This window comes from Camponotus vicinus, unplaced genomic scaffold, assembly GCF_025532165.1.
Source record: "Camponotus vicinus isolate PSW18456_S1 unplaced genomic scaffold, iyCamVici1.0 SCAF_13, whole genome shotgun sequence".
Classification (NCBI taxonomy): domain Eukaryota; kingdom Metazoa; phylum Arthropoda; class Insecta; order Hymenoptera; family Formicidae; genus Camponotus; species Camponotus vicinus.
Genome location: NW_028141949.1, coordinates 122,043 through 137,500, shown reverse-complemented (window position 1 = coordinate 137,500; position 15,458 = coordinate 122,043). Strand labels below are relative to the sequence as shown.

The 15,458-nt window shown below is 27.1% G+C and overlaps 2 protein-coding genes and 1 long non-coding RNA gene across 11 annotated transcripts in view; 2 read left to right on the top strand and 1 right to left on the bottom strand.

The window, feature by feature from the left end:
- The window catches only part of LOC145963932 (transmembrane protein 8B), an 11,053-nt gene extending 8,950 nt beyond the window's left edge, over positions 1 to 2,103 (top strand). For 5 of the 6 annotated variants that reach the window (XM_083086288.1, XM_083086292.1, XM_083086293.1 and 2 more), the window contains exons 11-13: positions 467 to 661; positions 1,217 to 1,351; positions 1,873 to 2,103. In XM_083086288.1, coding sequence (XP_082942414.1) covers positions 467 to 661; positions 1,217 to 1,351; positions 1,873 to 2,046 — 504 coding nt within the window. In that variant the 3' untranslated portion in view covers positions 2,047 to 2,103. The remainder of the gene's footprint in view (positions 1 to 466; positions 662 to 1,216; positions 1,352 to 1,872) is intronic. The other variant, XM_083086289.1, reaches the window with a different exon arrangement.
- A 1,823-nt stretch (positions 2,104 to 3,926) lies between these two features.
- Inos (Inositol-3-phosphate synthase) lies at positions 3,927 to 15,174 on the top strand. Of its 3 annotated transcripts, none has more exons than XM_083086088.1 (8): positions 3,927 to 4,084; positions 4,708 to 4,923; positions 7,950 to 8,122; positions 9,490 to 9,757; positions 12,035 to 12,289; positions 13,025 to 13,267; positions 14,367 to 14,475; positions 14,679 to 15,174. In XM_083086088.1, exons 2-8 carry the CDS (start codon positions 4,795 to 4,797, stop codon positions 15,053 to 15,055), a joined length of 1,554 nt encoding a protein of 517 aa, XP_082942214.1. In that variant the 5' UTR covers positions 3,927 to 4,084; positions 4,708 to 4,794; the 3' UTR covers positions 15,056 to 15,174. The 3 variants fall into 3 exon arrangements, with proteins under 3 accessions (XP_082942214.1, XP_082942213.1, XP_082942215.1); XM_083086087.1 differs by having other exon boundaries at positions 3,932 to 4,084; positions 4,715 to 4,923; XM_083086089.1 differs by lacking the exon at positions 4,708 to 4,923 and having other exon boundaries at positions 3,939 to 4,084.
- LOC145963833 (uncharacterized) lies at positions 5,476 to 7,433 on the bottom strand. 2 transcript variants are annotated; one of them, XR_014436262.1, is made up of 4 exons: positions 7,069 to 7,433; positions 6,766 to 6,971; positions 6,379 to 6,538; positions 5,476 to 5,685 (listed from the first exon to the last, which is right to left on the bottom strand). It is a non-coding gene; the product is annotated as an uncharacterized LOC145963833 (long non-coding RNA). The 2 variants fall into 2 exon arrangements; XR_014436261.1 differs by having other exon boundaries at positions 6,766 to 7,433.
- Positions 15,175 to 15,458: the final 284 nt, after the last annotated feature.

Below are 15,458 nucleotides of genomic sequence, written 5' to 3'. Positions count from 1 at the left end.
AATTTTTTCTTGGACTATCATTTTGACATATATTCAAAATTATAAGTTATTTTAAGAATTTAAAAGTCATCGAAAAATCAAAAGTTCATCTGATCATTTAAAAATTATATGTTATCATGTTAAATATATGGACTTTACTCTGTAAGATTTAAATTCTATAATATTTCAAATTAATTTTATTAAATTAAAACTATTTAATTCTAATTTTAATAAGGTTAATTTAATTCTAATGAAACTGAAACAAATTTATTGTATCATTTTAATATATATATGTATATCATTTTAATAAATTATTAATAGAAATTTTTTCTTCTTATCCTTTCTCTTTTCTCTGTTTTTCTTCTTTCTCTCTCTCTCTCTCTCTCTCTCTCTCTATATATATATATATATATATATATATATATATATATATATATATATATATCAACATACATTTTTTATGATAATATTTTTATATTTGATACAGGTTTTACAATATAATGATTTCTTCTCGAGTATTTTGGCGTTTTGGGTTACATTAGTAGCAATGGCAGAATTACCGATCGATTGTATACCATTATGCCATATGATAGGAGTTTTTATTATCACTTTCAGTATACAAATTGACAAGATGTGTTTGATCAACATTTTGATACCATTATCGATGGGTATTATTATACCGGTAAATTTATGATATAATACATAAAGACAGACTTATATTGTGCAATATGATATTTTTAATCTAATTCATGTTTTTAAATGGCACCAAGTTCAAACGAATTTAATTATATATATGTAGTAAAAAATATAATTAATTAAATATGTATAAAATTTTTATAAAAGTATGAAAGAAGATTTAGAATTAATAAGCAAATATTGAAATTATGAAATAGTGATAAATATGAATCATTAATAAATATTTTGGGAAAACTGTATTATCTGATTATAATCTATTAACTAATTTAATAATATTAATGTTGATGTCAGTAGCTTTATTGGAATTGATTCTTAATTAGCTATTTAATGTGCATTTATAAAAAAATTACACTTTGCTTTTTATGAATATTTATTTGGAATACAGTAAATAGAAGATAAAGAAAAGCATATATATTTCTTATTATTGTATTGTTTAATTTTAGATAATTATACATAAAAGTAATAATTAACTATAAAGCTTTCAGCGATATTTGAAAATACTCCATAAAGTATTGATCAGAGATTGTGTATTCTGTTGTAGATTTTCACATGTATCTATCGCATTGTTAAATCTAAAAAATGCAACAAACCAAGTCTGAAAATACTGCTGGGTTTATTTCTGGCTATTGCAGGATTATTACTTTATTCCTTCATTGAAACGGAGGAAAACTATCAAGTATGTTCGTGTTTGTCACACACACACACACAAGCTCTCACATAGATCTTATGAATTAGATCTTATGATATTATTTTCTTTAATCAATTGTCATCTATATTTAAAAAGAATTTATAATAATTTACAACAATTTCATGGGATACATGAATGTATTCTTATATACAATATGACGTGAAACTATATACACTTTTCTATATACTTTTCTACTGTATATACTATAATTTTCATTTTTTGACTAATTTAAACAGATTATTATGAATTAATAGAAATGTGTTCTTTTTCATTTATAGAAAAAGAAGTAATATATTTTTTATTTAAAGAATTTTTTGTTATTAAAAATAATTAACATATAATAAAAATAATTATATACATATTATATAAATAGATATAATTTTATTTTAGTATGCAAAGAAATGTCATGTTATCTATTAATTACATATCCAGAAATAATCAACTATACACACTTTCCAATATTTGAAGGAATAAAAATAAATTTTTATTTTTTATATATTTTGTTGCAGTATGTTCATAGTGTGTGGCATATTGTCATGGCGATATCATTAATATTTTTGCTGCCACCAACAAGATCGAAACAAACTATATCATTGAAAAATACTTTTTTCAATAATGATGGCGAGTCATCATGGTGTTACAAAGAATCTCATGAAATCCCTACATTTACATTAATTGATTAAGAAATTCAAACAATTGTGTCAAATTAAAAAATATATTTACGATGTACTATGAATTTATGAATAGTTTTTTCATTAATTTCCTCTATTCTTTCTTTTCTTTTTCTTTTTCCTTTTTACATAAAATATATATCTATAAAAATATATACATAAGTGAAAAAAAATTTATTTGTAAAATCTTTAATATGTACTAGTTAATGAAAATTCATGTAATATTTTTATATTTCACACATAATTTACATTAACATTAAAAAATAAATCTAACAATAATTCTACATGTTGAAATATATGGAATGTCGTCAAAAGCATATAATCGAATATTATTTATTGGTCTCCATCACAATAACACCTCCTAAGTAGAGGTCAAAAGAACTTTATTCGGCAAATATACGTGTTATAAAAAAAATTACACGTTCAATACAGACACTTGATTGGCTCGTTGAACGTCTTTATTCAATGTCTGATTCAATTCAATTTCTTCTCGCTCGTTGTATGTTTGTAATCGAGAAACATATGACTTTAAATATTATAAATACTCTTTATTAATATGTATTATACACATTCAAAAAATTTTCAACCTCTCCAGATTTCGAATAAATTTCTTCTATTTTCTTTAATCCTTAAAAGATAACATGTATGGTAGCTTATAAAAAAGATTAGAAAATATTTAATATAAAAAATTTAATATAAAAATAGTATAAAAAGATATTAAATATAAATAGTATAGAAAATATTTGATATAAAAATAGTATAAAAAGATATTTAATATAAATATAATATAAAGATATTAAATTTCTATTTGTATAACGCATATTTTTTTACCGAGAACAAAATTGATTTCGAGAATCGATTTTATATTATTTTTTATCCTTTATGAATGTTAACCAAGTGTCATGGATTTTCATTAATTTTATTATTTTTTATCATATCCTTTTAGTGAATAAAAGTTATAAAAATACACAGACTTTTTAAAATATAAAAGAAAGAGCGTACGATTTTTTCTATTTTGAGTCTTCTCTAGAATCAGCATATATATTTTTCTTTTTAAAAACTTTATGTATACGTATATGTATTGTATATGTATGCATGCATATATACTCAAGTTTGAGAAATCGATATAATTTTATTAGAGCTCTTCAAATATTTGCGAAAAATATACACGAAAATAATATTTATGTTTATTAATATCAGGCAAAAATGACAAAACTCTATTGAAGAATTATAATATTAATATTTCTTGAAATTTTGATTTGTATGAAGTATTTTGTACTTTGTATTTTGTATTTTGAAAGAAAGCAAAGGACGTATGCGAAGATAATTTGCTATAGTTGGCCATTCCTTGCGAAAGATTTCTTTAATCGCAATCTCCCTTCGACCCTAAATTCAATGTTGTTAGGTGGATTTCCTTTTTCGCGCATACATGACGTAACTATGATGTTTACAGTTATGTATACAATGGCTGTGTTCCAAAATTCACTGCCAGTACTGAAAATCTATAGTGTACGTCACGTAAACTATAGATTTTCAGTACTGGCAGTGAATTTTGGAACGCAGCCAATATATGATTGACACCTCAGTTTTGGCGGGATCTCGCAGAGGATAAATTAAACAATTATGTAAATATAATTGTGCATATTACTTTTTATTTCGTTTTTTTTTTAAATAATTATTTAAAGAATTTTAAATAATTTTTAAAAACTATTAAATCGGTGGTAGAGGGGGCATACGGGACCTTATTTCATAAGATTTAACTACTTCAATGATATCACATTCAATGCGCATGCGCGAAAAAGAGAGCCCTTAAGGGGCTTAACAATGGCTGCGTTCGCTTTGCACGCTTGCGCGCTGTGAGCATCATTCTGTCTTTATTGCACATCGAATATCAAACGAAGATAGAGCGATGCTTTCAGCGCTAAAACCGTCAAAACGAACGCAGCCAATATATTGCGATGCGATGACGACGGCTGCGCCGTATTTCCTGGTATTTACGTTTCGGCAGTCTTCGCGAGTAGTTACAGGAGAGTAACTTCGAGAACATTCTGTGAGTTGTGTCTTCTTTTCCTTTCTCTTTCTTTCTCGTCTCGCACTCATTTCTCATTTTCATTCATAATCTATCGTGAAGAATTACATGCGCGATTATCAATTAAACGATACAATTTCGACAAGTTCAGATTTTCAATGTTTCACAAAGAGAATAAACCTTATTCAAATTTTCTTGAAATGTATCCTAAAAATGATTTTTTGTCTTTACAAGTATATTAAAATAACGCGATTTTTTGAGAAAAAATCAAAGTATATATGTGTGTACAGTATCAGAACCGGCGATAATCTTCGATGTACATGCACACACACACCCACACACACACTATATATATAAATTATTATAGTATTCATACATTTTTTATTTTCTTACGCGAAGAGAGGGCAAAAATGACCTCTATTATTAGGTTTTTTTAATTAGGCACGAGAGTGAATTTTCATCTAATAAGAAAATATGAAAACTTGAATATATATAGTCAAGCTTGTGTGTGTGTGTGTGTGTGTGTGTGTGTGTGTGTGTGTGTGTGTGTGTGTACACACAGTATCAAAACCGGCGAGTATCTTCGACACACACACACACACATATGCGTGTATAAGTAGAATTCTTGAATTCACATTCGGTAGTTTTCAGGCCGGCAACAAATAAGATTCAATTTGTGTGGATATTCTTCTTATATTCTTGTATTCTTATACATATTACATTCCGTGGAGATGGCGAATTTGAAGGTACGTGTGAATTCACCGACGGTGCGGTACTCGGAGGATTTTATCGAAGCAGAGTATGAATACTGGACAACTAGTGTGACCGAGAGTGACGAGAACGATGATAATACGTATACGGTGAGAATCTATACATTTGCCGACCGTTCATCCAATTATTTTAAATATTTTAAATATGTATGTCATTGTATGATGTTTGCACCAGCTTGTCAATATCAAATCTCTTAGTTGATACTTTATACTTGTTGATTAAACAGCGAATTATTGCTGCCGTATAACAAATATGTGTGTATTAAGAATATTTTAAAAAGATTATATATATATATACATATATATATATAATCTTTTTAAAACATTCTTAATCCCTGTATATACATATTATATATATATATATATATATATATATATATATATATATATATGTATGTATATGTATATACAGGGTGTCAGGACAATTTTTCGTCAAAAAAAAACTCTTGTAGCTTACCTCGGGAGTTTACTCTGACACCCTGTATATATATGATATTCTTTTAATAAAACACTTTTATTTATGGAGTCTATTCCTTGACGAAAATTCTAATTTTGTCATGTATGAACGATTGAAAAAAAGAGTAATACCAAATCTGATAGAATGACACATAGTTATAATCTTTAATTTATATCAGATGGAGTTTATTTTAATAAAATCTTAATTCGAGGTATTAAGGAGGGATGGATCTCGGCAATCTTTACTTTAAAATATTACAGGCTGATATCTCAAGAATCAGTAAATAAAAATAAATTGGAGTAATTGGCTACATTTACTTGATTCAAAGAGGTTTTTTAAATATGTTACGATTGAAAATCTTGATAATAACAATGAGGAAGATTTCAAATAGTACTCTGGAAAGAAGTAATAGATTAGAAATCAAACAATTTTTACTAAAATTAGATTTTACTAAAACTAAATGTTTTTCCCTAAAGTCATACAATTAAGGCCGCGAGCACAGATTTTTGCATAGGCGCATAATCGTAAACACAAGAAATTGATTGGTCCATAAGTATATGCATAAGAAAATGAATCAATCAATTTTATTATGCTTATGTGCTTATGCAGAAGTCTGTGCTCCCAGCTTAAAAATTGAATCATGAAAATTAGAGATCTTTTATATTTCATCGGTTGGTTATAAATTTAAAGAATAAATTGTTTTTTTGAGGTTATTTTTTAAATGTCGAAAAAATATTAATTTTCAAACATTTGTTCAATTTAAAATTTGATAACAATAAGTAATGTGAGTAGTGCACAAGCAATACGTATTTTTCGCTAGTTCTTAGAAATGTGAAAAAATACTGATCAATATATAAAAATCATTATTATATAAAATAAATCATCATTTATATAAATCGTCATTAATATATAAAAATTTAGAGATGTGAGAGATCAGATGAACGCGAAAATCACTCAATAGTCTAATACATTCAATGATACATCATTAATCAAATTGGACATAAGAAACGCGTATAATTCTAGCAAAATGTGTTGTTTGTCTTGTTGATATTATAAACTTTATTGTATATACATGTAGCGGTACTTACATGATATAGCGATCATGTCATTAGACTGCTTTATTATTGTTTTGATTCGTTGTATTACTTATTAGAAAATTTTTCTTACTGGCATTCTTCAAATCATCAATTCTTAATCTTGAATTCTTAATTGCATGTAAACATATCATTTATATATTTTTTTAATTATCTGCTGAAATTCATTAAATTATTGCATTATTTGATTTGAATATGAACACAAAGTAAATATTTACTAGTGACTTTATATCGATTTTAATGAAGTGTATGATTAAGATCATGGCCCCGAGAAAATTCAAAAGATTTTAGCCGTTGCTAATTGTTTATAACAAAGTTACAAAAACAGTTAAAACTTTTTGATACGAAATAAAGTTTAAAAATGTATATAGATTTTTTTACCTTTATATAGATTTTTTATCTGTTTAAATTATTGTAAATCTTATTTTATATGGAAGATTAAAAATCTATACAAAATTGTTTTTTAGACCTCATTTCATATTTGAAGTATGGAGATGGACTTTTATCTGATATGTATCATTTTAAAACGAGATATATAATATTTAATATCGTTTTGTTTTGGTAAGGCACGTTCATTGATCTTCCTTCTGCAACATAATATTTTTCCAGATAGCCAAGCTTGATATGACATATTCAGCAAACAAATGCATCGCATGTATTAATTATTATATATTTGCAGTATACTTGCTGACATCGAAATAGAATGCGTTACGAATGCAGCTATATGTCTGCTTCTACATGCAATCAATTAACGAAGCAAATGGTCTGCAATATTGGTATATTACGTTGTCTACAACATGTCAGCAATATGCTGACACGTTGCAATCAATTTGTTGTTATTAGCACATCAATTCATGTGAGTTCAACGTAACAGACATAATGCTGTCTCACCTTGTCTCTAGTTTGTTAAAATTAGTTGCTTCAACAATTATTGGCAACATGACAGCAACCTCATTACATTTGGCTATCTGGGTTAAAAAATATTGAAATTGTATACGTTCGTTCCTAATCTTCAATTTTACGATAAATGTGTTATTGATGATAAAAGGTTTTTGGTGAATGTTAAAAAAATTATCCACATATACGTAATATAATATTTAAAAGATTTCTTTGTATTAAAACAAATCGTCGCATATATTTTTATATAATTCTTAAAAAGTGAGTTCTTAATACCTTAGAGTCATTCTGTATAATGCATACGCACATACGTACGTACATATGCATTCACGTATCCACATCCATCATATATGTGTGCGTTGATGAAATAATATTTATATATTTATGCGCGCATAAAATTATAATTTAATTATATATTTTTTTCAATATGGTGTGTGTGTGTGTGCGCGCGCGCGTACGTATGTATATAAATTTAAATATTTGAGTATAATAAAATATAGAAAAGTCTATATTTTTTAAATTTTTTCGCTGTAGTCTTTTAATTGTTCTATAAAATTAAAACTACAAAGGAGAGTACAAATTTTGCATATATATAATATATTTTTGTATTTTAAAAGATAACGAAAAATTTTTAAGTATTATTTTTAAATTGCATAAGTCTTTTGCAGGTATCACCCACATTGACGAGATTGCTGATCAGGACTATGATGAAGGTCCCTAAGCTGGGATTGATGTTGGTAGGCTGGGGTGGTAACAATGGCAGCACCATAACAGCAGCTTTAATTGCGAATAAACTTAAATTAATGTGGAAGACAAAAGAGGGTGAGAAAACCGCAAATTGGTACGTCTTTTAACGTAATTTATTTATTCATATATTATATAGTGCAGAATATACTACAGAATCTCGCAAGAGTAGACCGTACAGAACTCTGGTACACTCTAACGAGGCTATTCTCACTCTCTTTACATTCAGGATCGTAGGAAGTATCGTTTCAATGACGGTTACTTATAAAGACTTGCATGAATATGTTTTTTTTTAAGCCACCGGGGAAGAATATTAAGTCGGTTCTACAATGGACGCAACACACGAAACGCAACCGGAAGACACACAGATTGCTGATTTTAAAACCATTCTTTTAATCTGATTAGCTGATTAGCGGACGACGCTACGTCAAAAAATAAAATTGATCATCTTTCTATGAGTTTGCATTTTGCGATCTACGATCGGAAATATGTCATGTTATGGTTTGCGTTGCGGCTTGTGTCTTGTGCATGTTGCGTCCATTGTAGAACCGGCTTTACGCCCGCGTCTTATAAGTCTGCGTAACTTGTTGCTGGACCGATATTCCTTTTCATGTTACCCGACTTAGCGCGTGGAAGGGATGTAAAGCCTACGGCACACGGTACAATTTTTCGTACTGGATTTGATAAGATTTAGTAAAATATTAGAAATGCTGCATTCTGATTGGTGCATTTTTAGTATTTTACTAAATCTTATCAAATCCAGTACGAAAAATCGTACCGTGTGCCGTCGGCTTAATATAGTCTTTAACGATGAAAGCGGCGTCTACAATGAGATTTTAAGGCGTAAGACTTAAGAGATTGACCAATCACAGTGGAGTATTCTCTTAATACTTGACTGTGATTGATCAATCTCTTAAGTCTTACGCCTTAAAATCTCATTGTAGACGACGCTTTACTCTTATGAAGTTTCAATGTATTTGAAATATTATATTTATCGCGCGAGTAAATTGATATTGGAAGTATTATATAGAAAATTCGTATATGTATTTATATGTGTGTAAGTTTTAGATATTCATCTTATATATTTACATATATTTGTTATATATGTGAAATTAATATTTTTTCATCAAAGCTGTCAAAGATCAATGATTTCATCTGTTTTATTATTGTTTATAATTTATTAATAATATTATTAATACATATATGTTGTATTATGTAGTATGTTTGGTTTAAATATTGTACATAAATAATATATTGTGCGTTAATTTTGTTTTATTTTCTTATATAGAATTATTTCTGAACATCTTCCTGCATGCGTACTAATAAGGAGTCATATTATTTTAATTTTGCGACAATTTTGCACTTCTATATATATTATTACGTTCACTTCTATCTCTAATTTCCATTATATCTTTTCCTTTTTACATTGGCTTTATTTTTCTTTATTACTTGTTTGCCTTTTAGGTATGGTTCTTTAACGCAAGCGTCCACTGTGAGATTAGGGACAAAAAGCAATAAGGATGTTTACATACCTATCTCTAGTATGCTGCCTATGGTGAACCCTGATGATATCGAGATTGATGGTTGGGACATTTTGGATATAAATCTTGCTGATGCCATGACGCGTGCTAAGGTGTTGGATGTAAATTTACAAGCACAATTGCAGCCCTATATGATGCACATGCGGCCCAGGAAGAGCATATACTACTCTGATTTCATTGCATCGAACCAGGTAATCAATATTTTAGATCTCTTTAAGATTCAATTTGTTGTCCGATAAAGTTGCAGAAAAAGATAATTTTTGACAATAAAAAAAATTATGTAAATTTCAAATAAATTATGTGAATTTTTCGATCTAGATTATTCAATTTTTTAATATAGTAATTATTTAATTATTAGTAAATTGCAAAAATAATTATTTAATTAATTACATAATTATTAATAAATTGCTAAACTTAAGCTATATATATATATATATATATATATATAATTTTCACTATAATATAAAATTATCTTCAGCTTTCTTATGTATAATAATTTTTTTTAAACAGCATTTGCACAAATTCATACAAAATAAATATTTATTTTTTGATTTTTCATTTATTTATTCAGACATATACTTTTCTTTTTACTTTAAAATTTCGTAGACTATAGTCATATTAAAGTAGTCTTAATATTTTAAAAGGCTATCATTTTAATTATATATGAAGAGTTTAAAATAATTTAAAATTGGTTTCCTTACATATCGAAATTAATAATAATATAATTTCAACGATTTTAAATTTATATATCAATAGTACATAAAAATATTGTTTATTAATGCCAATAAGGATGAACGTATGGAGCTTTTGATACTTGACTGTATTTAGAATATAATTAAGAATTAAAAATTGATAAATGAGTTGATATGAATTTTTTTCTTACATTATTATCCTTGTGGAGGAGCCATGTAATGTTCTCTATATTATTTTAATTTTAGTAGACATTGCGAAAATTAAATACCCTCTTGCATTATAAATTAGTTTTCCTCTTTTTTTACATATATAAGAGACCCCGCACATTTTATATGAAAAAAGTGGCTTCGGTCAAATTGGCTAAAATTGAAATATATTGTAGTTTAGGTGATGCTGACCAAAAGTTTCCTCCGAACTTTTTTTGTCATGCGTGTGTGTGTGTGTGTTACACAGAGATTAGACATAGCGTGCGCGCGCACATACATACGCACGTACGCATATACACATATATAACAGAAAAGGTTTGAAATCTTTAAATATTGTGGAAAAGTGGTACACATTATATATAAATATTTTTTTCAAACATTTATATATATTAATTTAATTTATGTATTCAAAAATAGGCGGTTTTTAAACTTTAATACCACCCACTTCAAATCATTGTATTTTTTATACTTTTGATTTTTCGACATTTTGGCCGGGGAAACTTTTGATTAGCGCCATCTAAACTGCAACATATTTCAATTTCAACCAATTTGACCGAAGCCACTTTTTTCCTATAAAATGTGTGGGGTCCCTTATGATATTTATTCAAAATGTGTGCAAAATTTTTTTTTCAGTTCAATTAATATACATAGTTGCAAACTATGATTAATTGTTGTAAAATTCATTATTGTTAGGGAAATTCTAAGATACATAAAAATTATACACACTTATTAATAAAAAATATAACTATAAAAATAAGTTTTCAGCATATTTTATTAATCTATACAATTACTGATCTCAGTGTGTCTAAATGGATATTAAGTGATATATGTTTTTTTGTCAAGTTAATAATAGTAATACATGACGTATGATGCATTCAGACTGGAAATTTATTTCTTATAACAATTATAATGCGCGTATTAAATAAGACGACCTTCGAAATTATATCGATTTTGATCTTTGTTTGGAATAAGGATCAAAATCGATATTCGAAATCATTTTATCAAATACTCGGAAAGATAGCGATTTTGTTTGTTAGAACGTAAGATATTAATGGCATATGAGAAAATTTTATTTAGTTAATAAATAATGCAAGAGATTTTGTTTATTGGAACGAAAAAGTATTATTGCGCGCATATAGCATGGAAATTTGTAACATATATAAAGTTGATAAAGCTAAAAATTATTCTCGTATCAACAAATCTAAGATCTATGAAATTATACTGGTTTTAAATCGTAATAAAAAGAACTTAGTTTATATTTTGAATTCACACACATATTGGAGCTTTAACGGCTTAAGAGAAATTCTGCAAATGTTATTTAAAAAACAAACTGGAAAAAATGAATTTAAAGAATAAAATAAATATTCTAAACCTATTGAATTTGTTCGAACAGACAAATATAATCGCTATAAGTAGACGAAGCAATAATATAAATATGTAAAAAAATAAAAAAGATCACAATATATTTTTATACTTTAAATATTCTTTGTACATATAGATTAAATTAGATTATATAATTAAATTTTATTAAACAATAATTATTTATTAGTGGAATTTTTATTTACAAAGGGTAAAAGAGCAAATCATATTATCATGGGTACTAAGATTGAGCAGCTCAATAAAATTCGTAATGATATCGTGGAATTTAAAACTATGAAGGATTTGGATCAGGTGATTGTTCTGTGGACTGCTAATACCGAGAGATTTTCGGAAATCATAACGGGCGTTCACGATACGGCTGATAATCTTTTGAAGGCGATCCAAGAGGATCATTCGGAAATCAGTCCCAGTACTATGTTTGCTGTGGCGGCGGCTTTAGAAGGAGTAAGATTAAATTTTGATGTAATCTTTCTTTTTGTAAATATTATTTTATAATATGGAGAAATGCTTTTTAAAATTATTAGCAAAGATTACTTAGCAAAACTGTTAATTGTTGTGATATAACAATTCCAAAGCAACAAATTACACAATTACATTCCTTGAAAAGAATATTGTGAATGAAAGAAAAACTGATATATTTGTTTTTTAAAATACTCTATACATTATTTAATATAAATTAGTAAAGAGAATATATTTATTTAATGAGATCAATTTACACACAATTGTAATAATAATTAGTATAATAAAATAATTAGTATAACAATAACTAATATTAATGAAATTTTATTTTTACATTTTTTTTATCTATTCTATTAATTTTTTTTTATTTTGTTATGACTTTAATTATGTAAATATATATTTAATACAAATATTATATAAAATTATTTTAAAGTAGAGTACAAAAAAGTAAATGAAAGTTTAGAAATTATTTCCTTTATATGATGAACATGGATTGTTTATTAAACGATAAAAATAATATTACAATAATTAATAAAAATTAAAAATAATTATTAGTAATTACTAATAATTGAGAATTAGAAAAATATTTTCTTCTATAATTTTTACTTTTTTTATAAATTAAATATTAAACATACACAAACACGCATTCTTTTTCCTATTTAAAATTTAACAGGTAGTCTAAAAACTGAAATGTCTGATTTATTTAAACGACTTTTTTAGTGTACTTACATCAATGGGTCGCCGCAAAATACTTTTGTGCCAGGAGTCCTTGAACTAGTCGAAAGGCAGAAAACATTTATTGGTGGTGACGATTTTAAATCTGGCCAAACAAAACTGAAGTCCGTGCTTGTAGATTTCCTTGTATCAGCCGGCATTAAACCGGTATCGATCGTTAGTTACAATCATTTAGGAAATAATGATGGATATAATTTATCCGCACCACAACAATTTCATTCAAAAGAGGTATGCGATAAGAAAGAAAATGTGATATGATTGTGGTTTTGATGTATGTGTGTAATCATATGTCATTACTCAGGAAAAATATAAAAACATAAAGGTTACTTAATTTTCAAGTGCCATATATGTTAAGGAAGAATTCAGAACTTATTCAACAAATAGTATTAAGTTAAATCAAAAAATACTTGGTGACAGAAACCGAGCAGAATGTGACAAGTACAGATTTTTCATGATTTCCGCTACAAATCTGCTATTATATCAGTAAATTTTCCGCAAAATACTAATTTAATATAGATATAACTATTAATATCAATCTGTTACAAATCTGTTTTCTGAATTTATTTTAAATTATTTGACAAACTGTCAATATGTCATTAACATTTTATTCTTTTAGATGTGTTTGTGTACATATATACAAACATACATACAGGATGTCCGGTAATAACCGTATTACTTCTCATGTACAGGTAGAGCAGATTAAACTGAATATAGAAAAGTCCTCTATTGTTTTATGATTTTCGCAATAATTAATGAGTAATTAATTAAAAAAGACTAATTTGCGGGAATATTAGCAACGAGAAAAGATAACCTACTGTTACATAGTTACTTTAAAGCGTGGGAATCCAGTGTTCCGCGTCACTCATATGTAAATAACCGTTGCCATTTGTAGAATGCTCCTTTTAAAAGTTTGTCGCGCGCCTAGTAATCACATAAAAGTGGGTTGTTTCTTCTCGCGCTGCGCATTAATTCACACGAATTGATTCTTTTCTAATATTAATTTCTCATTAATTATTGCGAAAATTGTAAAACAATAGAAGACTTTTCTATTTAATCTGCTTTATGTGCACACGACATCTAATATGATCATTAATGTGTATATATATTTTATGTATTTAATATCTTCTCTTAAAATAAATACTAAAAGTAATTTGACACATATTTACATATACTTTACATTATAATTTACATATATTTATTCTACATATATTATTCCTTTTATTTTTAATTTTGTATTACAATATATTTTATACATCTACATCTACATAAACATTTACATGTACTTTCTATTACACAATATTTTTACATATATATTATTAATGCACAGATCTCCAAGAGCAATGTTATAGATGATATGGTGCAATCCAACAAAATTCTCTATAAACCTGGTGAAAAGCCGGATCATTGTATCGTTATTAAATATGTCCCTTATGTTGGTAAGTATTCATTTTTTAAATATTCTATTTTAACAATAATGTTCTAGATAACCAAATGTGCCATGAATATACATATATCACAAATGTGTACTGTATATATCATGTTGACAGAATTTTGCCAAACATGATCTGCCATTTTAAATAATATCGGAAGAAATGCAGAAAATGCATAAAATTTTTTGTTATCTATATTGGTTTATTAGGTGATAGTAAGAGAGCCATGGACGAATACACTTCTGAAATCATGCTGGGTGGCCATAATACTATCGTGATTCATAACACATGTGAGGATTCGCTCCTGGCGGCACCTATCATTCTTGATCTCGTCATCTTGGCCGAGCTTTGTTCTCGCATCACTTTCAAGAGAATGGATTCTGATGACGAAGAATTTTCAAATTTTCATAGCGTGCTCTCCATTCTGTCGTACCTCTGCAAAGCTCCTCTAATGCCACAAGGATCACCGGTAGTAAACGCCCTCTTCCGACAGCGAGCTGCCATTGAAAACATCTTGCGAGCTTGCTTATCCTTACCACCAGAAAACAACATGTTGCTGGAGCACAAGGTCACCTTCAAGATTTAAGAAAAATGAGAAAGGAGATAAAAGAAATGTAACGAATAAAGCAGACATAAGGCAAAAAAGTGATATAATGAACACTTTGTTTATTATAAAAAAAAGAGAATAAACGATAGTATTTTTTAGTTAAATCTTTCAAACACATTCAACAATACTATTTCAAAACTAATTTGAAGAATACCGAGTTTGAAATGGCAAGGAAATGGCGTAATTTTGAAAGCTGACTTTCCAATTTATAAAAAAAATTAGTTTTTATATAAAAATGTTTAATATATATATATATATATATATATATATATAATATATTAAAAAATATGGCGAAAAAATAATGTAATGAGAACTTTGTTTATTATAAAAGAATAGTTGATAATTTTTTTTTAGTTAAGTTTCTTTTAGTCATATCTAATAG

Bases quoted from the DNA above. Each gene is read 5' to 3' on its own strand.
- Inos (XM_083086088.1), top strand. From the start codon at position 4,795: ATGGCGAATTTGAAGGTACGTGTGAATTCACCGACGGTGCGGTACTCG. The intron at 4,924-7,949 runs GTGAGAATCTAT...AGTCTTTTGCAG, and splicing joins ACGATGATAATACGTATACG to GTATCACCCACATTGACGAG. The intron at 13,268-14,366 runs GTATGCGATAAG...ATTAATGCACAG, and splicing joins AACAATTTCATTCAAAAGAG to ATCTCCAAGAGCAATGTTAT.